This window comes from Belonocnema kinseyi, chromosome 9 (assembly GCF_010883055.1).
Source record: "Belonocnema kinseyi isolate 2016_QV_RU_SX_M_011 chromosome 9, B_treatae_v1, whole genome shotgun sequence".
NCBI classification, from domain to species: domain Eukaryota; kingdom Metazoa; phylum Arthropoda; class Insecta; order Hymenoptera; family Cynipidae; genus Belonocnema; species Belonocnema kinseyi.
Genome location: NC_046665.1, coordinates 74,469,588 through 74,487,751, shown reverse-complemented (window position 1 = coordinate 74,487,751; position 18,164 = coordinate 74,469,588). Strand labels below are relative to the sequence as shown.

The 18,164-nt window shown below is 33.7% G+C and overlaps 1 protein-coding gene across 1 annotated transcript in view; it reads left to right on the top strand.

Moving 5' to 3' along the window:
* LOC117179707 overlaps positions 1 to 12,395 on the top strand; it is a 15,323-nt gene extending 2,928 nt beyond the window's left edge. Inside the window, exons 4-6 of the mRNA XM_033371743.1 lie at positions 7,500 to 7,764; positions 10,781 to 10,934; positions 11,049 to 12,395. Of these exons, the coding sequence (XP_033227634.1) occupies positions 7,500 to 7,764; positions 10,781 to 10,934; positions 11,049 to 11,245 (616 nt within the window). The 3' untranslated portion in view covers positions 11,246 to 12,395. The remainder of the gene's footprint in view (positions 1 to 7,499; positions 7,765 to 10,780; positions 10,935 to 11,048) is intronic.
* The last annotated feature ends 5,769 nt before the right edge of the window (positions 12,396 to 18,164 follow it).

The window sequence follows — 18,164 nt, the reverse complement described above, 5'->3', positions numbered from 1 at the left end:
GTCGGGAGTGGTGCTGACTGAAAACAGATGATTTGGAGCGATTCGCGCGCCATCTGTTGGTCATTCTAAGGACTTATTGAACTACCCTCGTACTTACAGTTTTCCCGGGGTTTTTCCACAAAAATGAAAATTTTTAAAAACTGAATTCGGAGATGCTATAAAATATCATATCGGACGTCCCCGGACTCTTTTTTGAGGGATAATAATAAAAAATTATTGTGCTAAATAAAAATTTTATGCATATGCATTATTTTGAGGTTACGTCGTTTTTCATATCTGCCTTTCCGATAATCTGGAAATTATTTATGAAATAAACTTTTTTGATTGCCTGCAAACAAGGTTAGTTCCGGGAGATTAGTTACTATGTTTATTTGTAAGTCTAAAGTTTTCGGCCAAAAATATTGTGTAGTTTGGAAGTAACGCTCGGGTGAATTGTAACACACATAACCTCGAAATATACACGCACGTTGTTAGCAATATCAAAAAAATTTTGATAAAAAAACATAAAAAAAAGTATGTGGGGACGTCCGTTAACATGTTCTATATCATTTCCCAGATTTTGAAGGCAAAATATTTCTTATCTTAGGAAAAAAGCCGGGGGAACCTAAAACTGGTAAAATCGACAATTTTCTAAGTATCATATGCCCGTAAGTTAGAAATTTAGTTCATTTAATTTAAGGACATGCTCTTCGGTGACCACGTGACCACACTAGTCCCCGGTTATGAACAATCTTTTTTTGTGTTCACTGTGTCCCCACGGATTGAGATACAGTCGACGCTATTCACCTTGCCGCGGATGGGACCGTAGGGGAATAATTTTCATGGAAACAATGTCCCCCCACTCTCGAGTCTAATCTTGATGCGTTGTGCTTGATACGAATTGTTTCGCTCGCTACGTACGTTGCCGCGCGCAGATCAGTGTTTACAAACAGTGAAAGTTCGATTTTCAGAATACATATTGTGGAAGTAATTATCTCACATTTGGTTCTAAATGATTGTGATCACATCGTTCTCTCGCGGAATAAACGGAAAAATTGGTTAGCATTTACGAATTATTGATAAACCTTCGATTAAATTGACCATACTTAAGGTTATCTCGTGTGACAAGGAAAATTATCATAAGACATATATGTTTTGATTTCGAAATTCTTTTATAAGCCTCATTAACAAAGCATATAATGACTTTTTGCACTGTATAATTGCCTTGAAAGACCTAAACCATTGACGGCAACGTAAATAGCGAGCGGAACAATTCTCGGATGCCGAGTCGCAGCGGTCATGGTGGGGGAAGAGCTCGACCGAGAGTTAGAACGTTTCCCAAGTGCGAAGTCACATACGGCCCAACCTTGGCCCATAGTCGGCAAAAATATTGCCGAAGCTCGGCTGCCATCGTCGCGCCATTGCCGGATTGATAACTATGGCCTGGACTTGGCAGCCAAGGCTTGGCTGCCATTATCGGCCCAACATTGGGTATCAATACTGCTATAGTCTAAGGTCTAAGGATATGAAAAAAAAGGTATTTAAAAAATAAATAATAATTGATTGCAAGTACTTTGAATATAAATATTAATGGCCTTGTTTAGATTGAATACATATATCACATTTTGAACATTATATTACAAATAAAATTGCAAACGCTACGGGGTATCGAACCTACATCTATATACCTAAATCTATGACCTAGCAGTCGGGAGTGCTAATCACTGCGCTAAATCGACAAGTTTAAACTCTGTGAAAAAGCCACCCTCATAAGTTGCAGTTCAGAAAAGTTAAAGAATCGAATTTTAAGCTCTCTTTCTAATTATTTATTATTATGCGACGTAGTGTAAATGTAAAAAACACAAACTGTTAAATGGAATAGCAATACAATAATTTTTAAAGAATTAATTTAAATCGATTACAATTTTTCTTTTTGCAATGAAGAGAAATGTAATTTTTCATAAACATTTAAAATTTTTAATGACAGAACTTAACAAATTTCATCTTGAACTTTGACAATTTTTCAATAACATTTTTTTATGTTTCGTGTAAGATTTGTTTATTAAGTGCTGAAAGTGAGACTTGGCAAAATAAAGTGCCGATTCTGGGCCAAGCATCGGTGGAGGATCGGCAAATATGAATAGCCAATATAGGCTGCCAGCACTGGCTCAACATTGGGCCGGTTTAAATAAAACTTGGTTTGCCGTAGTAAAAGTGACACTTGGCCCAGTAATGTACCGTCACTGGGCCAGACTTTGGCTGATCCTCGTGAAACATGGTTCCCCGTACTAAAAGTGAGACTTGGCGCAATAAAGTGCCGATACTGGTTCAAGTATCGGTGGAGGACCGGCAAATATAAATAGCCAATATAGGCTGCCAGCACTGGCTCCACACTGGGCCGATTAAAATGCCGACATTGGCCCAATAACTTTAGCCGACCTTTGGCTGCCGAAATTGGACCAACACTGGGCCGTATATTCAGCTTCGGCAATTCGTACTTGGGTTGTATACATCAATATATATTGGTAATTTTAAAAAAAGTTTATTTATAAATTGATGGAATAGGATATTACCATTCGAGTTATGCTATAGCATTTTACAAATTATTTTTAGTTTGATTCATTTTAGATTTTTTGATTCGCTCATATTGAACACTGACACCAATTTTATACTAAATCGTCTAAACCTTGAAAAAAATTAATATAAGCAATAAAATTTGCACATTCGTTGCAAAGCAACAAATAAGTATCTGCATACACATAACCTATTATTTTTTTGGGCACTTTTAGCTATTTCGAGCGGAGAAAAAAAAACTCTGAACGTGGATAAAGTCGGGATCAAGTGACTAAGTTCGTTCATAAAATTTTTCTGAAAAATGATTTTTCATATATTTTCCATAATTCTTGACGTCTAATTTTTGACGTTGAACCGATCAGCTGATAACGAAAAAAATATGTAACTATATTAGTTCAATAATACCTTGAACTAATACGATTCGCATAAATTAGAACTCAGTAGGTAAAAAAGTCGAACTGGATCTCTTCATTTAATTTGTAATTTTATCGGTTTGAGTATAGAACCGTCGCTATAGTAATACCGAATTACATCGATTAAGTAAGCATTGAAATAGAGCAGTTCTTCATGTTGAACTCGCAACGTTCATAAGTTGCATCCATTTTTGTATCGGTTACGTAACGAAATTTGAATCACAGTGCGTCGATATAGATACACTCGCTATGCTTTGCTCCGTTCCACTCTCCTGGTTCAAATGACGACGAACAGCAAGGATCCAACGAATCTGTAACTATCTTTGCTGTAACTTAGGAGCTTCGCATGAGCATTGCGCTGAGTTAAGGCGCCGGACAAATTACAAATCAAATGGAGAGATCCAGTTCGACTTTTTTACCTACTGAGTTCTAATTTATGCGAAGCGTATTAGTTCAAGGCATGGGCATAGGAAGCAAGGGACTAGGCATGACATTTCGGGGGTGATGCAATGAGGGGGGAGGTCCGCCACCTTTCGATGTCCCGCGACAAACATGACAGCGCCCACATGTTTATATTTTCATGCACAGCTTGTCCGCAAAAATGCTCGTGCGCATAATCAAATGGCACATCGTAAGATGGCGGCTCTCCCTACTAATGGAATTCTCCCCCCTCCCGTGGATTCAACCCCGCTCGCCAAGGTTAGGATGGCATGCCTAGTCCCGTGTTTCCTAGGTCCATGGTTCAAGGTATTATTGAACTAATGTAATTACATATTTTTTCGGTGTAACTATTGTTGACAGTGAACCAAACGGCGGGACCAAACGTCGGACTTGCCCTGTCTTTCGCCCCCGGGCGAAATTTTATTTTTATTGGTTTTGTTATTAACTTAGAAATGTTTTACATCTGCACAAAAAATCCAAAGAATATATAACCATTAGACATAGGAAACACGGGACTAGGCATGCCATCCTAACTTGGGCGAGTGTGGTTGAATCCACAGGAGGGGGGAGAACTCCATGAGTGGGGAGAGCCGCCATCTTACGATGTGTCATTTGATTATGCGCACGAGCATTTTTGCCGACAAACTGTGCATGAAAATATAAACATGTGGGCGCTACCATGTTTGTCGCGGGACATCAAAATGTGGCGGACCTTCCCCCTCATTGCAGCACCCCCACAATGGCATGCCTGGTCCCTTGTTTCTTATGTCCATGTTTTTTCCCTATTCCTATAGTATTTCACTAGAAAACTTTCTTCGTAATTATAAACATTTTGATATATACAAACGTTCCTTAGTCCTTTCGGTATAACTTCCTAAATCCTGAAAACGATATCTCAATCCGTGTGGACGTTGTAGGGACAAAAATATGTTCATAACCAGGGACTAGTGTGGTCACGTGGTCATGTAAATAAAAATAGAAATCGATAAAAAGAGATATTTCTGGTTTGAATCGTGCAAAGAAGTACGATTTTTGCCGACGTTTCCCCAGCAAAAATGGTTATGTAGTTCTGATGTATACTTTCTACGGTGTCTGTGATTGGCCAGAACGCTTAGGACTTCTCAAGGTAAGCTACTGACATCCTTAGCTTTTTCGAAACAGTGAAGGCACGGCAAAATCGTCCCAAAATTCTTGCAACTGAAAAATAATTTGGGAACATCTAAATCCAAATCAATTCTGCATAATACAAGTTTGCTCCTCCCGAAAAAAAGAATACAACATATCAAATTTCTCTTGGACACTACCTCCAAAAAAAAACGAATAAAACTTAACCTATTCCTATCAAACACCCTCAGGTTTCACATTTGGTCTACATTAGACCGCATATCTTTCAACCAATCCCAACGGATTAAAGAGCTTGTCACTCAGAAACAAAAAATAGAATTTGACAAATTACTTCCAGTAAAGAAAACACGAATAACGGATACAGTAAAAAAAACATCTATGATCATCCCCTCAACAATGAAATGATTGCAGCCTTATCTAAAGGACATGATTTTGCAGTAGTTCCTTCTAAAATCACGAAAGAAGAAATAATCAGCAATTTAGAATTCACAATATATACCCTTCGTCTCAAAAAAAGAGCGAATGACGTACGATGTAGGACTGCCATCATTTTACGCCAAGCTTAAGTTCCCTCCTCAAAACTAACGAAACGAGAAAAAACGCAATTAAATAACTCATTCGGAATAAAAACACTAAAACCTTTTACAGGAAAATCTATCACTCATGTCCAAAACTGATTTTACTTTATCAAAAAAATACAACAGGTTGAAATTTAACCCCACCCTGGCGGACCGGAGGAACCGAATGGAGCCTCTATAAAGTACCCGTAAAGACCCCATTGGGTCCCCATTCAATTCCTTTTTAAAAAACTCGAAAAAACAGCAAAACAAAGTTTTAAATTGCTGAAATTCGGCTTCTACGTTAAAATTCCTTATGGAAGGTCACGGAATGATCGCAATAGTTTTTTTTGCAACGGCAAAAAGTTAAAAGAAATATGAGACGCCTGTTGACTACTACACTTCAAACGCATCGTCTGTAAGTAGCAATCAATAGGCGTTATACGTCTTTAATTGTTTTTTAATTTTTACCGTTGCAAAAAAAAGATTGCGATTATTCCGTGATCTTCTATAGGGAATTTTAACGCAGAATCCGAATTTCTACAATTTAAAAGTTGATTTTGCTGTTTTTTCGAGTTTTTTAAAAAGGAACCGAACGGGGACCCAATGGGGTCTTTACGGGTACTTTGTAATTGCTCCATTCGGTTCCTCCGGTCCGCAAGGGCAAGACATAGTGATTTTCGAAATAGTATCTCTCTTTACAAAAGTACCAATCCCTCATACAATTAATATGAATAAATCTTATACAAACTTCCCTTCCGAGCTCATACCTTTGATAGAACGTTGCTTCAGTAATACTTACTTCTCTTTCAATAACTAATTCTACGTACGAACTTCAGGAGCAGCAATGGGATTCCCAATCTCACCTGTAATAGCTAATATCTTTATGGAACATCTAGAAACTAAAATCTTTAACCAAGCCAAGCTTAAACCGGAATTTTGGTTCCGTTACGTTGATGACACTTTCGTCATCTGGCGTCATGGACGAGAGGAACTAAATAAGTTTTTCGATTTCATCAAGCGATTACATCCCAATATCCAGTTCACCATGGAAATTGAACAAAACGGAAAATTGCCTTTCTTGGACATATTATTTTACAAAAGATCTGATAACTCATTAGGACATGAAGTTTACAGAAAACCCACCCATACAAACAGATAGCTACATGCCTCCTCCCACCACCACAAATTTCAAAAACAATCGGTCAACAACTCCCTTGTATACAGAACTGCCTCCATAACAAATAAAGATAACTTACAAAAGGAATGGAAAACTTTAAAGAAATCGTAATACAGGACGATTACACAAACAAATAATTGCTTTTCTCATTGCTTTATCAATTTAAATTGATAAAACAATAAGAAAATAGACTCAAGAAACAAGTTAATACAACCTACGAAAGAAAGAGAGAAAAAAACGACCACCACCTTACCCTACATCGAAGGTTTCACAAAACAATTAGGAAGAATTCTCATCGAGCACAACATCTAAACCATATTTAAACCACCTGCAAAAATAGGACAACTACTAAATAACCCCAAAGACATAAAGGCAATTGAAATTGAAATCTTAAAACACCCTAATAACATCAATAGGGACAATGGATACAATACCAATCCGAGTTAGCTTTCCGTTCTCCTGGATTAAGAAAAAAGACTTGATTGGCCAATCAGATTCGACCAGTACTCGCGGCGGAGCGCTATGGCCAATCACAGGCATCGTAAAGAGTATACATAAGAACAACATAACCTGATACCTCAGTTTCAGGTCAGCCCCGAAGAAGTGAACTGCAATATTCATGAAACGTCGACAAAAAAAGGTACCACTTTTTCGGTATGAAGTTGAGCAGAGGCGCATATAGTCGTATTAATTCTCGAAATTTTAAACTTAGAATGACCCTTATAGGTTAAAAAATGAGTTTCCGGGGCGCTTTTGATGTTGGAATGTCAAAAATCCGCTTTTCGAGAAAAAAATCATCTGAAGTTGCCGTTTGCATTAAGAGGATGTGTTAAATTTTTCTTTGAAACATAAAAATTCAGGAGAAACCTTGAAATTAGGGTTTATAAGAGATTTGATGTTAAAAATATTACAATTTTTAAATAGTAATGTTGGATTATTAATAGTCAGTTTAAGTGAAAAACTGGCCAGGAAAAAATCAGGCAATATTGAAAATTAAGTTTTTTGATCAAACACAAACCTCTCTCAAACGACGATCGACAAAGTGGTACCTTTTTTTGGAATGACACATCTTATTAATAAAATGTGTCATTCCACAAAAAATGTTTTGTAATTACAAAACATAAAACAGAGGAATGTTTTATACATTGGAGAATTGTCTGTGTCAATGGTAGTTTTTTCAGTGTAGACAATAGTTTTAAAAAAATTATTATATCTCTGAAATTGTTTTAGTACTGCTACTGGTAAAAGTGGAGGGATATCAGTGCCAAGCTCAACATCTGGAATGCAGTCAAAAGCAGGAAGACTTCAAAATGAAGCTGTTTTATATCCTTGTGCTACTGAGGCATTGCAAGACAGTCGTGTCATGTGGGCGACACTCACTCCAAGGGGCACTACTCGACACTATTTGGAGGAGCATACTTATGAGACGATTGGCAATGCACCATTCCATAAGCGTACCTATACCACAACTCCAATTGAACATGTAAAACTCAAGGCAATTTAATGAGAAATATTTGATCAGTAGTGTATCCTTAATCCCAGCAAAGATATTTCTTTCAAATCGAGACTTATATTCAAATTTTTACCGGGTTTTAGGTGAGCGTGCATGAGCGGCTGTTCACGACTCGTCCGCACACCCCCTTCATGACAAAAATTTACGCATGGCCTGACCCTTGTGGACCCTCCGTGCTAACGAAAGGCAGCCCTCACCACCAGCGCACTGTTACTTTTTTAGTTTTTTTCTTACTCGCGAAAACCTATATCTATGAAGTTCACTGGAAACTGGATTTGTGCACGGTTACGGTTCTGACCTTTTGACCTTGGATTTGGAAGTATGACGCAACCTGATGCAACTGAAGCGCCTAGTAGGGCCCTCATATTGTTTGCCGCGCTTGAATGAGCAGAGTCTACCCTCTTAGTTTACTGAAATCCACTTTTCAGTGTAATTAATTGATACTGGATTGACGAAATGGAAAAAGTGAATGCTGGTTTTCCAGACTAAGGAGAAGACCAGATGGGTAACAGTCCGCCGATAAGTGGTGGGCTGCGCGCTGTCACCATCGGGGGTGGTGATTAGACTGTGCGTACGATCTCGCCCAGAAAGAGATGTGAGGACGAGACGAGGATCACCCGTATAGATAAGACACTGATTCGCACCAACCCTATTTACAGTTTGAAATTTTCTTTCCTCTCAACAAACTGATTGCAGAATCGGATTTTTTTATTCGAAGAATATTTATTTGAACCACGCATAGACTAGTCAGTAAAAAATTAATTAACATTTAGTCCTTTTCTGTTAATTTTGAGGACTGATAAAATAGGTTCCAAACAGCAAATCCCATTTTACAATCATATTACGAGTATAATACAAAACGTAAAATTCTATTATTTTACGAAACTATTCAAAACAAAAATTCAAAGCTGTTACTAACTAGCCGTGACATTTTTATGCTATTTCTATAATTTAATAGATTTTCAACCATTTCAGATGTATGGAACTTAACAATTTTTAAATAATTAGTGTTTTCATAAATAGACCCAAGGAAAAAATGGAAAAAGTACTGCAAACACGCAGGTGATTTCAAAGAGGGTCAAAGAGCTGTGTAAATTTGTAACCTTTGCAGTAATAGCAAGGAAAAATACTGTTTTTTATATGAATATCCCGAAAAAGTTTATACAGTCGGACCCTGAGTTAAGTACTGTTTTGGCCCTGACCTTGGACTTATAGCGGAGTTTCTGGCTATAAACAGACAGGGCTATCTGAACACTAACAGTGAACTTCCGCAATGTAACGCAGTTATCGCTACGCTACTAAAGGCATATCCTCCTCCTTCGGCGACCCCGCGACTCTACTCATCCTAAACCGCGGCGTGGCTTCAATTGTCGGAAAACATATAGCGGGGTTACTTAACTCGGGGTCCGAGTGTATTGAATATATATCTAGTAAAAAAATAGAAGTTTTAAAACTTGTTTGCAAATCTTTCGAAATAATTTCCTGCATCTCATACTAACTTTGAAATTCCATATATAATACAGAATATTGTGAAAAGAACAATAATTGAGAAAAGTTTATATATATAAAAAATTGTAAAGCTTTTATAATTGGACAAGTCCGAGGACAAACCATTTGAAGCATTTTTTTTAAAAAGGATAAATTTATTTTGTTTGACGAAAACTTTGTAATTTCGATATTTAATATCATTTTCGACGGATGCAACTAGTACTCAAAAGTGGTGGTTCATATGGGGATCAACAACCAAAACGTAATTTTACAGGAGAGCAAAAAACATTTGGTAACATTGAAATTACAATGAAAAGAAAAATAATGTGTTGCTGAATTGACGCCGAAGTAGTTTGATTAAAAATTTTTTACTAATACTTAACTAAAATTTGTTGTAATAACTTAAATCTACAGGAAATGAGATATCGAGCAGAATATTTAGAAAAATTTCAACTCAAATATTTATCTCAAGTGGACCTGAGTATCCTAGTATCATATAAAATGAGTCAACTAAGTTGAAATAAAATGTATTGACTCCAATGAATGGTAGCCAATCTACAATTGAAAATAGTGCAATACGCTTTTTATTGATTACAGAAAAGATAAAGATTATTTTTAACTTCTTATTGCACAGCACAGTTCACTGAGTATTTTGAAATTGCAACTAAGCAATATCTTAATGCTTTAATAATTCATAAACTTTTTTTACATTTAAGTTATTATTTGTAATTTTATAAAGCTCCATATTCTGTGTGAGGATTTATATTTATATAGTTAGATAGGAAACACTTTTCCAAGTGGTCTGCGTAGTTTTAAAAAAAATTTCCATTTTTTATGTATAAAAAATGACGCATGAGTTATTGTGAATTTTAAAAAGTTTTGTATTATCAACGGGGGTTTCAAAGTTAGTATGGGATTCATGAACTGATTGAAAAAAATTTCACTAAATTTTAAAACTTTTGCCATTTTTGTGATAGATATATACTCAACATGCAATTTTTCAAGCAATTAATATAGACAAATGTGTTTTCAGTGTGACTAAAAATGTCGCCAATTTGCACAGCTCTTCAAATTTGCAGCACTTGGGTTGTTTTTAACTTTAAGCTATTCATGAAAACATTATTATTTAAAAAGTTTTAAGTTCCGGACATCTAAAATGGTTTCAAATGTAATAAATTATGCAAAATGGCTCGAAAACATTACAATTATGTTTTTGTAACACTACTTTCAATAACTATAATGCTTTTTATTTTTTAAACAAGTTCCAGATCCACTAAAAGTTTCAAAGCGGGATTTATAATTTTTTCAACTTCTTTTATTCATCCTCAAAAATTGAAAACTTTGGGTCCTGATGTGAAATTTTCGATTTCTAAGGAGTTCACTGATAGGCCTAATTAATTCAAATAAATTTTTTCGGGGTGCGGATTAAAAATGCATGGATAATTAATCTTAACTCAAAAAACTTTAAATAAAATAATAAGCTTAGTTTGAATAACAAATGGTATTTTAGACGTATGCCGAACCTCCAGTCCCTTCGCCAATGCACCACAGGCCAAAAGATGACAAGGCTTTTGATAATACGGCTTTTGTGGATTACGAAGAACCTCTTTCTGTTAAAAGCGAATATTATCAGTTAGACGATGTTTTAGAACCAAATGAGTCTGGTAAGGTTTTTGTTGCCCAAATGATTTTGTAAAAAGTTGACATGAAAATGATTTAGTTTAAGGCTATGAAGGTTATCACAATAAAAATTATAAGCTTATACTTTATAATTACAGAATTCTATGCCATGCAAAGAGGAACCCTTCGTCCACGAGTCAGTTCTCCCACCAGAATTGAGCATCCAAATTTACCACCCCTCAATCTTCAGCCTCATAAGTATGGCACTCACCGTAAAAATTCCGGAAATCAACATACGTCCGACACTCTATTAAGGAATGGTTTAACAACTTCAGCATACATTCCTACCATTTAAATTAGAGATTTTCATGTTGATTATTATTACCGGGAATGAGATATCTTTTTTTTTATAATAAATTTTGGAATTTTTAAAAATTTCAAAAAATTGTAGTTAAATAGAACGCGACTTTATATTCGAGATTAAATCTTCGTATTAAATGTCGCTTAAGAAGTTGAGTATCTTTATGCGCAGTTATTTAAAAAATATCTCCTTTGTAAATTGATATATTGTTGTATAAGATATAGAACTGCGATGGTTAATTAACTAAGAACTTTTTTAATTTGCTCTAATATTTTATTTTATTATTTCTTTTGTTTGGCTTTACATCTAGTCACTTTTAAAATACAGTAAAACTCTTCAATAGCCCATCATTCTGTAGCCCTGTTAAGAATTGATGCCGTGCGGCAGGTAGGTGTAACAGGAACTGCGCTGGGTGCGCGAAATCTGCGGTTGTCACTCAGGCGAGCAGTCAGGCGTGAACAAACAAAACCGGAGAGGGCTATAATGATTTAGTTCCCGCCCACCGTCAGCCCTAAAATCGGCACTATAGAAGAGTTTCAATGTAATTAATATTATTTTAAAAAAAACAAATGAGACTTTCTGAAAGTAGTAATATAATAAGCCACTTCAATGTTAATTTGATAAGTTTTTGCAAACCTCTTTGTTTTATTAACTTTGATATTGAGAAATACAAAAGCATTTGTAAGTTTTTGTGATATTTTGTTACTAATATAGTTTAAATTCGTTAACACTTTTACATTTTAAAATATAGTGTTTGATAATGTTGCTGTATAAGACGATATCCTGCACAATGTTTTTCGTTCAATGTAATTCAATAATGAAAAGAATTTTATTTAAATGGACTAAAGTTGAAAGAAAATAAATAGGATGCACCTTCTTGCATTTTATTTGACTAAACTAAATGTAGGGCTAGGTAGGTTTAGTATAAGAGAATCGTAATTATTTGCATCCGATGGATGATGGATAAAGAATTATTGATTATTCATATGTGTTTTTTACTGATCATCAAGTATTTGCTTAACTAGTCTGCTAACTAATATCCTATTTATAATCATTATGTATAGAGCATCATGTCATATGTCCATGTCCATATTCATTATCGATCACAAAATTTAATATATTATCTGTGATCATGTTGACGTAAATAAAATCAGCCTTCTCTACTCTAAGTTTAATTATTCATTTTTTTATTTGTATGTTTATTTATCAATATAAAATGATTCCTACATTAAATTTCCTGTTGGTCAAAATATTAACTAGTTCGATTGTGGAACAAAATTTGGTAAGTTTTTGTAACTTTTTAGAACTTTGTACAATTTTTTCCTAGTGCCCAAAAGGGGTTTCATCCTGAAAGGGTGCCTTAATGGTATAATAATAAAAATCCTTTATTTTCAATAAAATTATTTAGATTTTACAATAAAACTTATAATACGTAAATTAAAAAGTCAACATCTGGAAATAAAATTTCTTATTTTAAAATTAAAAATTGGATATTTAGTTACCATCTACATCTGCAAAAACATATGCTCCTAGCGAAAAAAATGTCTTGCGAAAGTACATTTTTATTTTTTTCCTAAATTGAGCATCCTATTTTTGGGAACGAATTTGTCACTCCAGAAAATTCGTCAGAATTTTGGATATTGGTAATCGAAGTCACTAAAAAACAAATCAATATTTTCACTAATTTAATTTAGTAAAATAAACTTGTCATTTTTATGCTGTTTCATTAGTGAAATGATAAAAAAATTTCTATTTAATTAGTCAAACAATCAGTTAAGAATGACTTATATTTATATTTTTGTATGAAATGTGAGAAAAATGAATATTTCATACGCTTAAATGAAAATATATGCTATTTGGAAATCATTTAATCAAATTTTTATAAACCAATTCACAGTTTCGCTACCCGTGTGGAAAAATGTCCGGGCAGTCTGGTTACAGGTCTGGCCCAGGTCTGGATTTATCTTGACTGTCTAGTCCTGAAGAACTGATCTGGCTCAGGTCTGACGCCAGTCTGGCTAAGGTTTGACTTTATCTGGACCATCTAGTCTGGAAGGTCTGTTCTGGTCCAGATTTGGCACTAGTCAGCTAGCCAAGAACGAAAAAATCATAATTTCCATCAGAAAATTTTTTTCACATACTTCACCAACATCACAGGGTTTCTAAAATGATGAAAAATAAGAAATTCAAACTATGAAAACACGAATTTTTTTCTATCACCTTGATAGTCTGGCCTGGTCCAGGTCTGGCGCTGATCAACGAGCCAAGAAAAAAAATCTTAAGTTTCATCACCAAATTTTTTTTGACATACATTGAAAACATTACAGGATGTCTAAAATGATGGAAAATAAGAAATTCAAAATATGAAAACACGACTTTCTTTCTTATAATCTTGAGAGTCCGGTCTGGCCCAGGCCTGGCGTTGATCAGCGAGCCAAGAAAAAAATCTGAAGTTCCATCACTTAATTTTTTTTGAATGTATTTTGTAAAAGTTATAGGGTGTCTAAAATAATGGAAAATAAGAAATTCAAACTATGAAAACATGACTTTCTTTTTTATCATCTTGACAGTCTGGTCTGGTCCAGGCCTGGCGCTGCTCAGCGAGCCAAGAAAAAAATCTAAGTTCGATACAGTAAACTTTTTCTTACATTTCAAAAAGTTACAGAGCCTACAATGAAAGTTTTTAAACTAAAAAAGTTTATAGTGAAATTTTTGTATCCAAGTCATTAAAACAATCAAATTTTCCCAAGTAATTGTAATTCATTGCTTGGCCCTCGGCATGCAGACATCTTGCCAGTTGTCGTCGCAACTTGAAGTATTCTGACAGTACTTGGCTTGGTTATACTTCCCAAATGGACCACAGTTATTAATTATTGAATCAATTTTTATAAAAAAGCAGACTATTATAGCGAAAAAGGAACCGGAAATACATTATTAGTCGATTCCGTAAACAAAAATTCAGCGTATTCGTTGAAAAATAGCCAAACTCTTTATTTGTTTATGAATATTGTTAAACTAATTAATAGTTGGTGTCGATTTGAAAAGATACATAGCAAAATGTAATCGCAAGGCATTTTTAGTTGATTCCGTAACAAAATTGAGCCTTTTCATTAAAAATAATCGAAATTTAAATTTGTATATGAAAATCGTTTCAATGATTGACAATTCTTGCAAGAATTTTTCATGTCTTGAATAAGATTTTATGTATTTAGTGCAAAAAAAAACGATAATTCAGAGATAAAATAAAGATTTATATAATTTGTGAACTTAATTAAAATTGAATTATTATTTCATTAACATTTCATTAAAATTTTAAAAACTATTCAAGATAACGAAACAAATTTTTCAAAAATGTCGATGCTCAAATTATACGCTGTACGCTACCAAGGCCCAAACCAATTTTTCTATTTTCAATAAAAATAATTAAATTATTATGGGGTACAAATGGGGAATTAAAACATAAATATTTGTTATTAAGTAAAAATCGACTCTTGCTGTTCCGAATTAAAAATAATAAAATGACTCCTTATATCAATAATACATAAAAAAAAATATTGTAGAGTTTTGTGGAGGCTTGTCCCAAGTCGGGTATTCACGAGAGATACTCTGACACGCGCTTGTCAAGGGACGTTTGGTCAACCTAACCTAGTTTGAATGTTTGGTGAAGTTATAATATAACTTCGTTATTATATATCGATGATAAAAGTATTATTTTCTGTAAATAGTTTTTTATAAATATTTATTAGCCTGACGGTTGAAACATAATTAATATGAAAAGAAAAAGCACTTTAGGCCTAGGTCGAAAACGTGTTAAGAAACATCGTGCAAGACAAGAACTTAATTGCTTTTCATTGTGTTAATAAAAATAAATTTTTTTTTATTTATGTTTAAAAGAATTGTACCCGAGCAAGAAGAATTTGAAATATACTATTAGTAATTCTACAATATTTACTAGACGTATGAATTGTGCAATTTTTCTTTTATTGCTCAAGTTTTTAAAAATTTGGAAACTTACATTAAAATAAGTTGCAAAAAAGATGTATTCAGTGAATTTTTTAGATTTCAGAACATTAACCTAAACATAAACCGTACTTATCCAACATTTTTTGTCGAAACTATTCAAGACGCTGAACAAAAAATACGATTGTTGAATTTAAAAAGTCGTCGACAAAGTTGCCTTTATACGGAAGATTCCGAGTATACACCTATTATGGGAAGGCGAAATACATTGAAAATAAATATAGGCAGAAGGAGGTGGTCTTGACTCAAGATGTAATGTCAAATGTACCAAAATTAAATCATAAAGTGTTTTTGAAGGCCTAATAGTCAATTCCATATTCAATTATTAAAAATTTATTTCTAAGTGAATACCATACATGTCAATTTAAAAATTATGAATAATTCTTGATACAGGTTGAATTTGATAAAAAGCGAATTTTCATTTTGCAATAAATTTAAAAGTTTAGTAAAGTTATCAAGTAGCATTATATTAATTTGAATATATTTTGTTTTCTAAAACTAGATTTTTTTAAATATTATAATTTGGAAAAGTAGGGCATAGCTCAGAAAAACTGGACAGGCCCTGACAAGTTTGCCCTAAGTATAGAAAAAATCTGCAGAAGCGTAACACGCCATTTATAGCCTTGTCATTTGATCGGGCCAGGACCATGCCAAAACTAGGGAAAACTGGTCAGTGCCTTATCAGGCCCACATTTATATTTTTACACGGGAAGGAATTTTTTCTATTCTTACATCGACTTGGAGTTATGTCAGTGGGGAATATAAGTACTCTAAATTTTATCAATTAATCTGCAATTATTTTATGTTATTGCAATGTTTATTTAAGAGAATGAAAAATGTTTCCAAATTATCATTATCATTAAAAAGCTTTCTTCATGAAGAATAATAATAATTTCCGGTCCAATTATGTAATTTTTTGAAAATATAAATAAAAAATGAATATTAAACAATACATCGCACTTTGGTAAGAATGATTTATTAATCTTTTTACAGGACAATTTTAAAAAGTACTTTATTCATTTACTTGAGTTTTAAATATTTATAAAAGAGTTTACGTGACGTTTAATGCATTTAAAACCAGTAACATTTTATAAGTATTTAATAGGTAATCAGATTTTTTCATAATATAGAGGTTCAGTAAAATAAATGCCTACGGTTATAAATGAGAATGATTAACTACAACCTTGTATCACTCTCGCTGTTGAAAAGTTTTCTGTAAAAGGTTTTGCTGAAAAATGTTCTTATGGAGTTAAAAATAAAGAAACCAGTACATTTTGTATTCAAAGTTTAATTCTTTGTCGAGTCATTTATCGTGACATTTAATATACGACCTTCTTTACTTTCTACGTCCCGCGTTAAAGAGATCTATGATTCGCAGTCACCGCAAAAATCGACTTTATGCAAAATCCAAATTTTCTCTTTATAGATTCTTTAATCCTTTTAAACGTGATTTTAGCTAATAGAGCTGATTTTCGCTGCACATCATATCTTTATACTTACGTAATATATTATATATCCAACATTCAATATTCATACGTGATTACGACATAACTTTCTGTGCGCGGGTAAAATTCATTCAGGTGGGCTTGAAATAAAAATTGGTGACACACAAACTTACATATTTTATATAATAATTTTTTTATCGTCAAATCCATTTTATTTTTTCCTCGTTACTAATAATGCAAGGTGCATTTTTTTACTCTTTTTATTTTACTCTGCGATACGTGCCGCTATTTCAAAAAAATGATCGACGTCATTTCTTCACAAAATGGACTTCGCTTCGTCGTACGAATATTTTACTTTTTACACTTTACTTTCTTTGGACAATATTTAAATTTTCGTAAAGTAACCTTCGATTTCACTCCAGTATATATAAATATTTCATTAAAACTTTTCACGTTATTGAACACAGGCTTCCTGATTATTTGTTTGTACAAATTAAGTTTATCATCGTGCAATAGTTTGCTCGAATTCTTCGGAAGTATGATTAAGTCAAAAGAAATCGAAAATCGTTTGCGATTGTCTCAGCGACTTAGATCGATTAATTATGTTTCATGGTGTATAAATTCGGCGGAAAAGCAGGACTGATGTAAATCGAAATTAATTCTCGGAGTGAAATCGAAACGTGTAATTGCGAACATTTTGAAATGTGCTTGCGTGTGCATACGAAATACGAAATAGAGAAGGTCTAATTACCTAAACCCTGTGATAAATTCATTTCTTTGAAGTCGTTTATTTTCTTATTTCCCTTAAAGTAATACGTGTGCACGAGCGATGCACGATTTCTTGTGTCTGTTTTCAACGACTGGTGTATATATGTATATATTAATGACGTATGTTTACCTATTGATTGCATGAAAATCGTACGCAAAATCAGAGCATGTTGAGTTGAACAAAGGGAACATATTTGGTTTAATTTGTTGACATTCAGAGCAGCAGGATATAACGACTGTTATCGATATTAACCATATTTCTGAACATCCTCTAGCAATGAGAAGAGATTCAGAAAATATATCAAATACAATGTTTCAAATTGAGAAAAAACAACTGGATATATTAATTGGAGACAAAGAAAGCAATTTGTAAGAATGACAGTTTTTCCTAATGCATTCGACTTATAAAGTGTTTTCATTCTCTCAAATATCCCATGGGTTGAGGAAGTCCTCTGGTTCATTTTTGGCACAAAAGAAACAATTCATTTAAGAAAAAGAAAACAGTCTATTGGTGGAAAAACATTCATGGTCGATGTACGAAGTACGTTTGTTTCGAATTTTGTCATGAATCAAATGGGAATCAACAAACAGTACAAAACAACAAACAGTACAAAAATTCACATTTTAGTGTGTCCATGCTAACTGTGCATGACTCATATATTTTATTATATATATACATA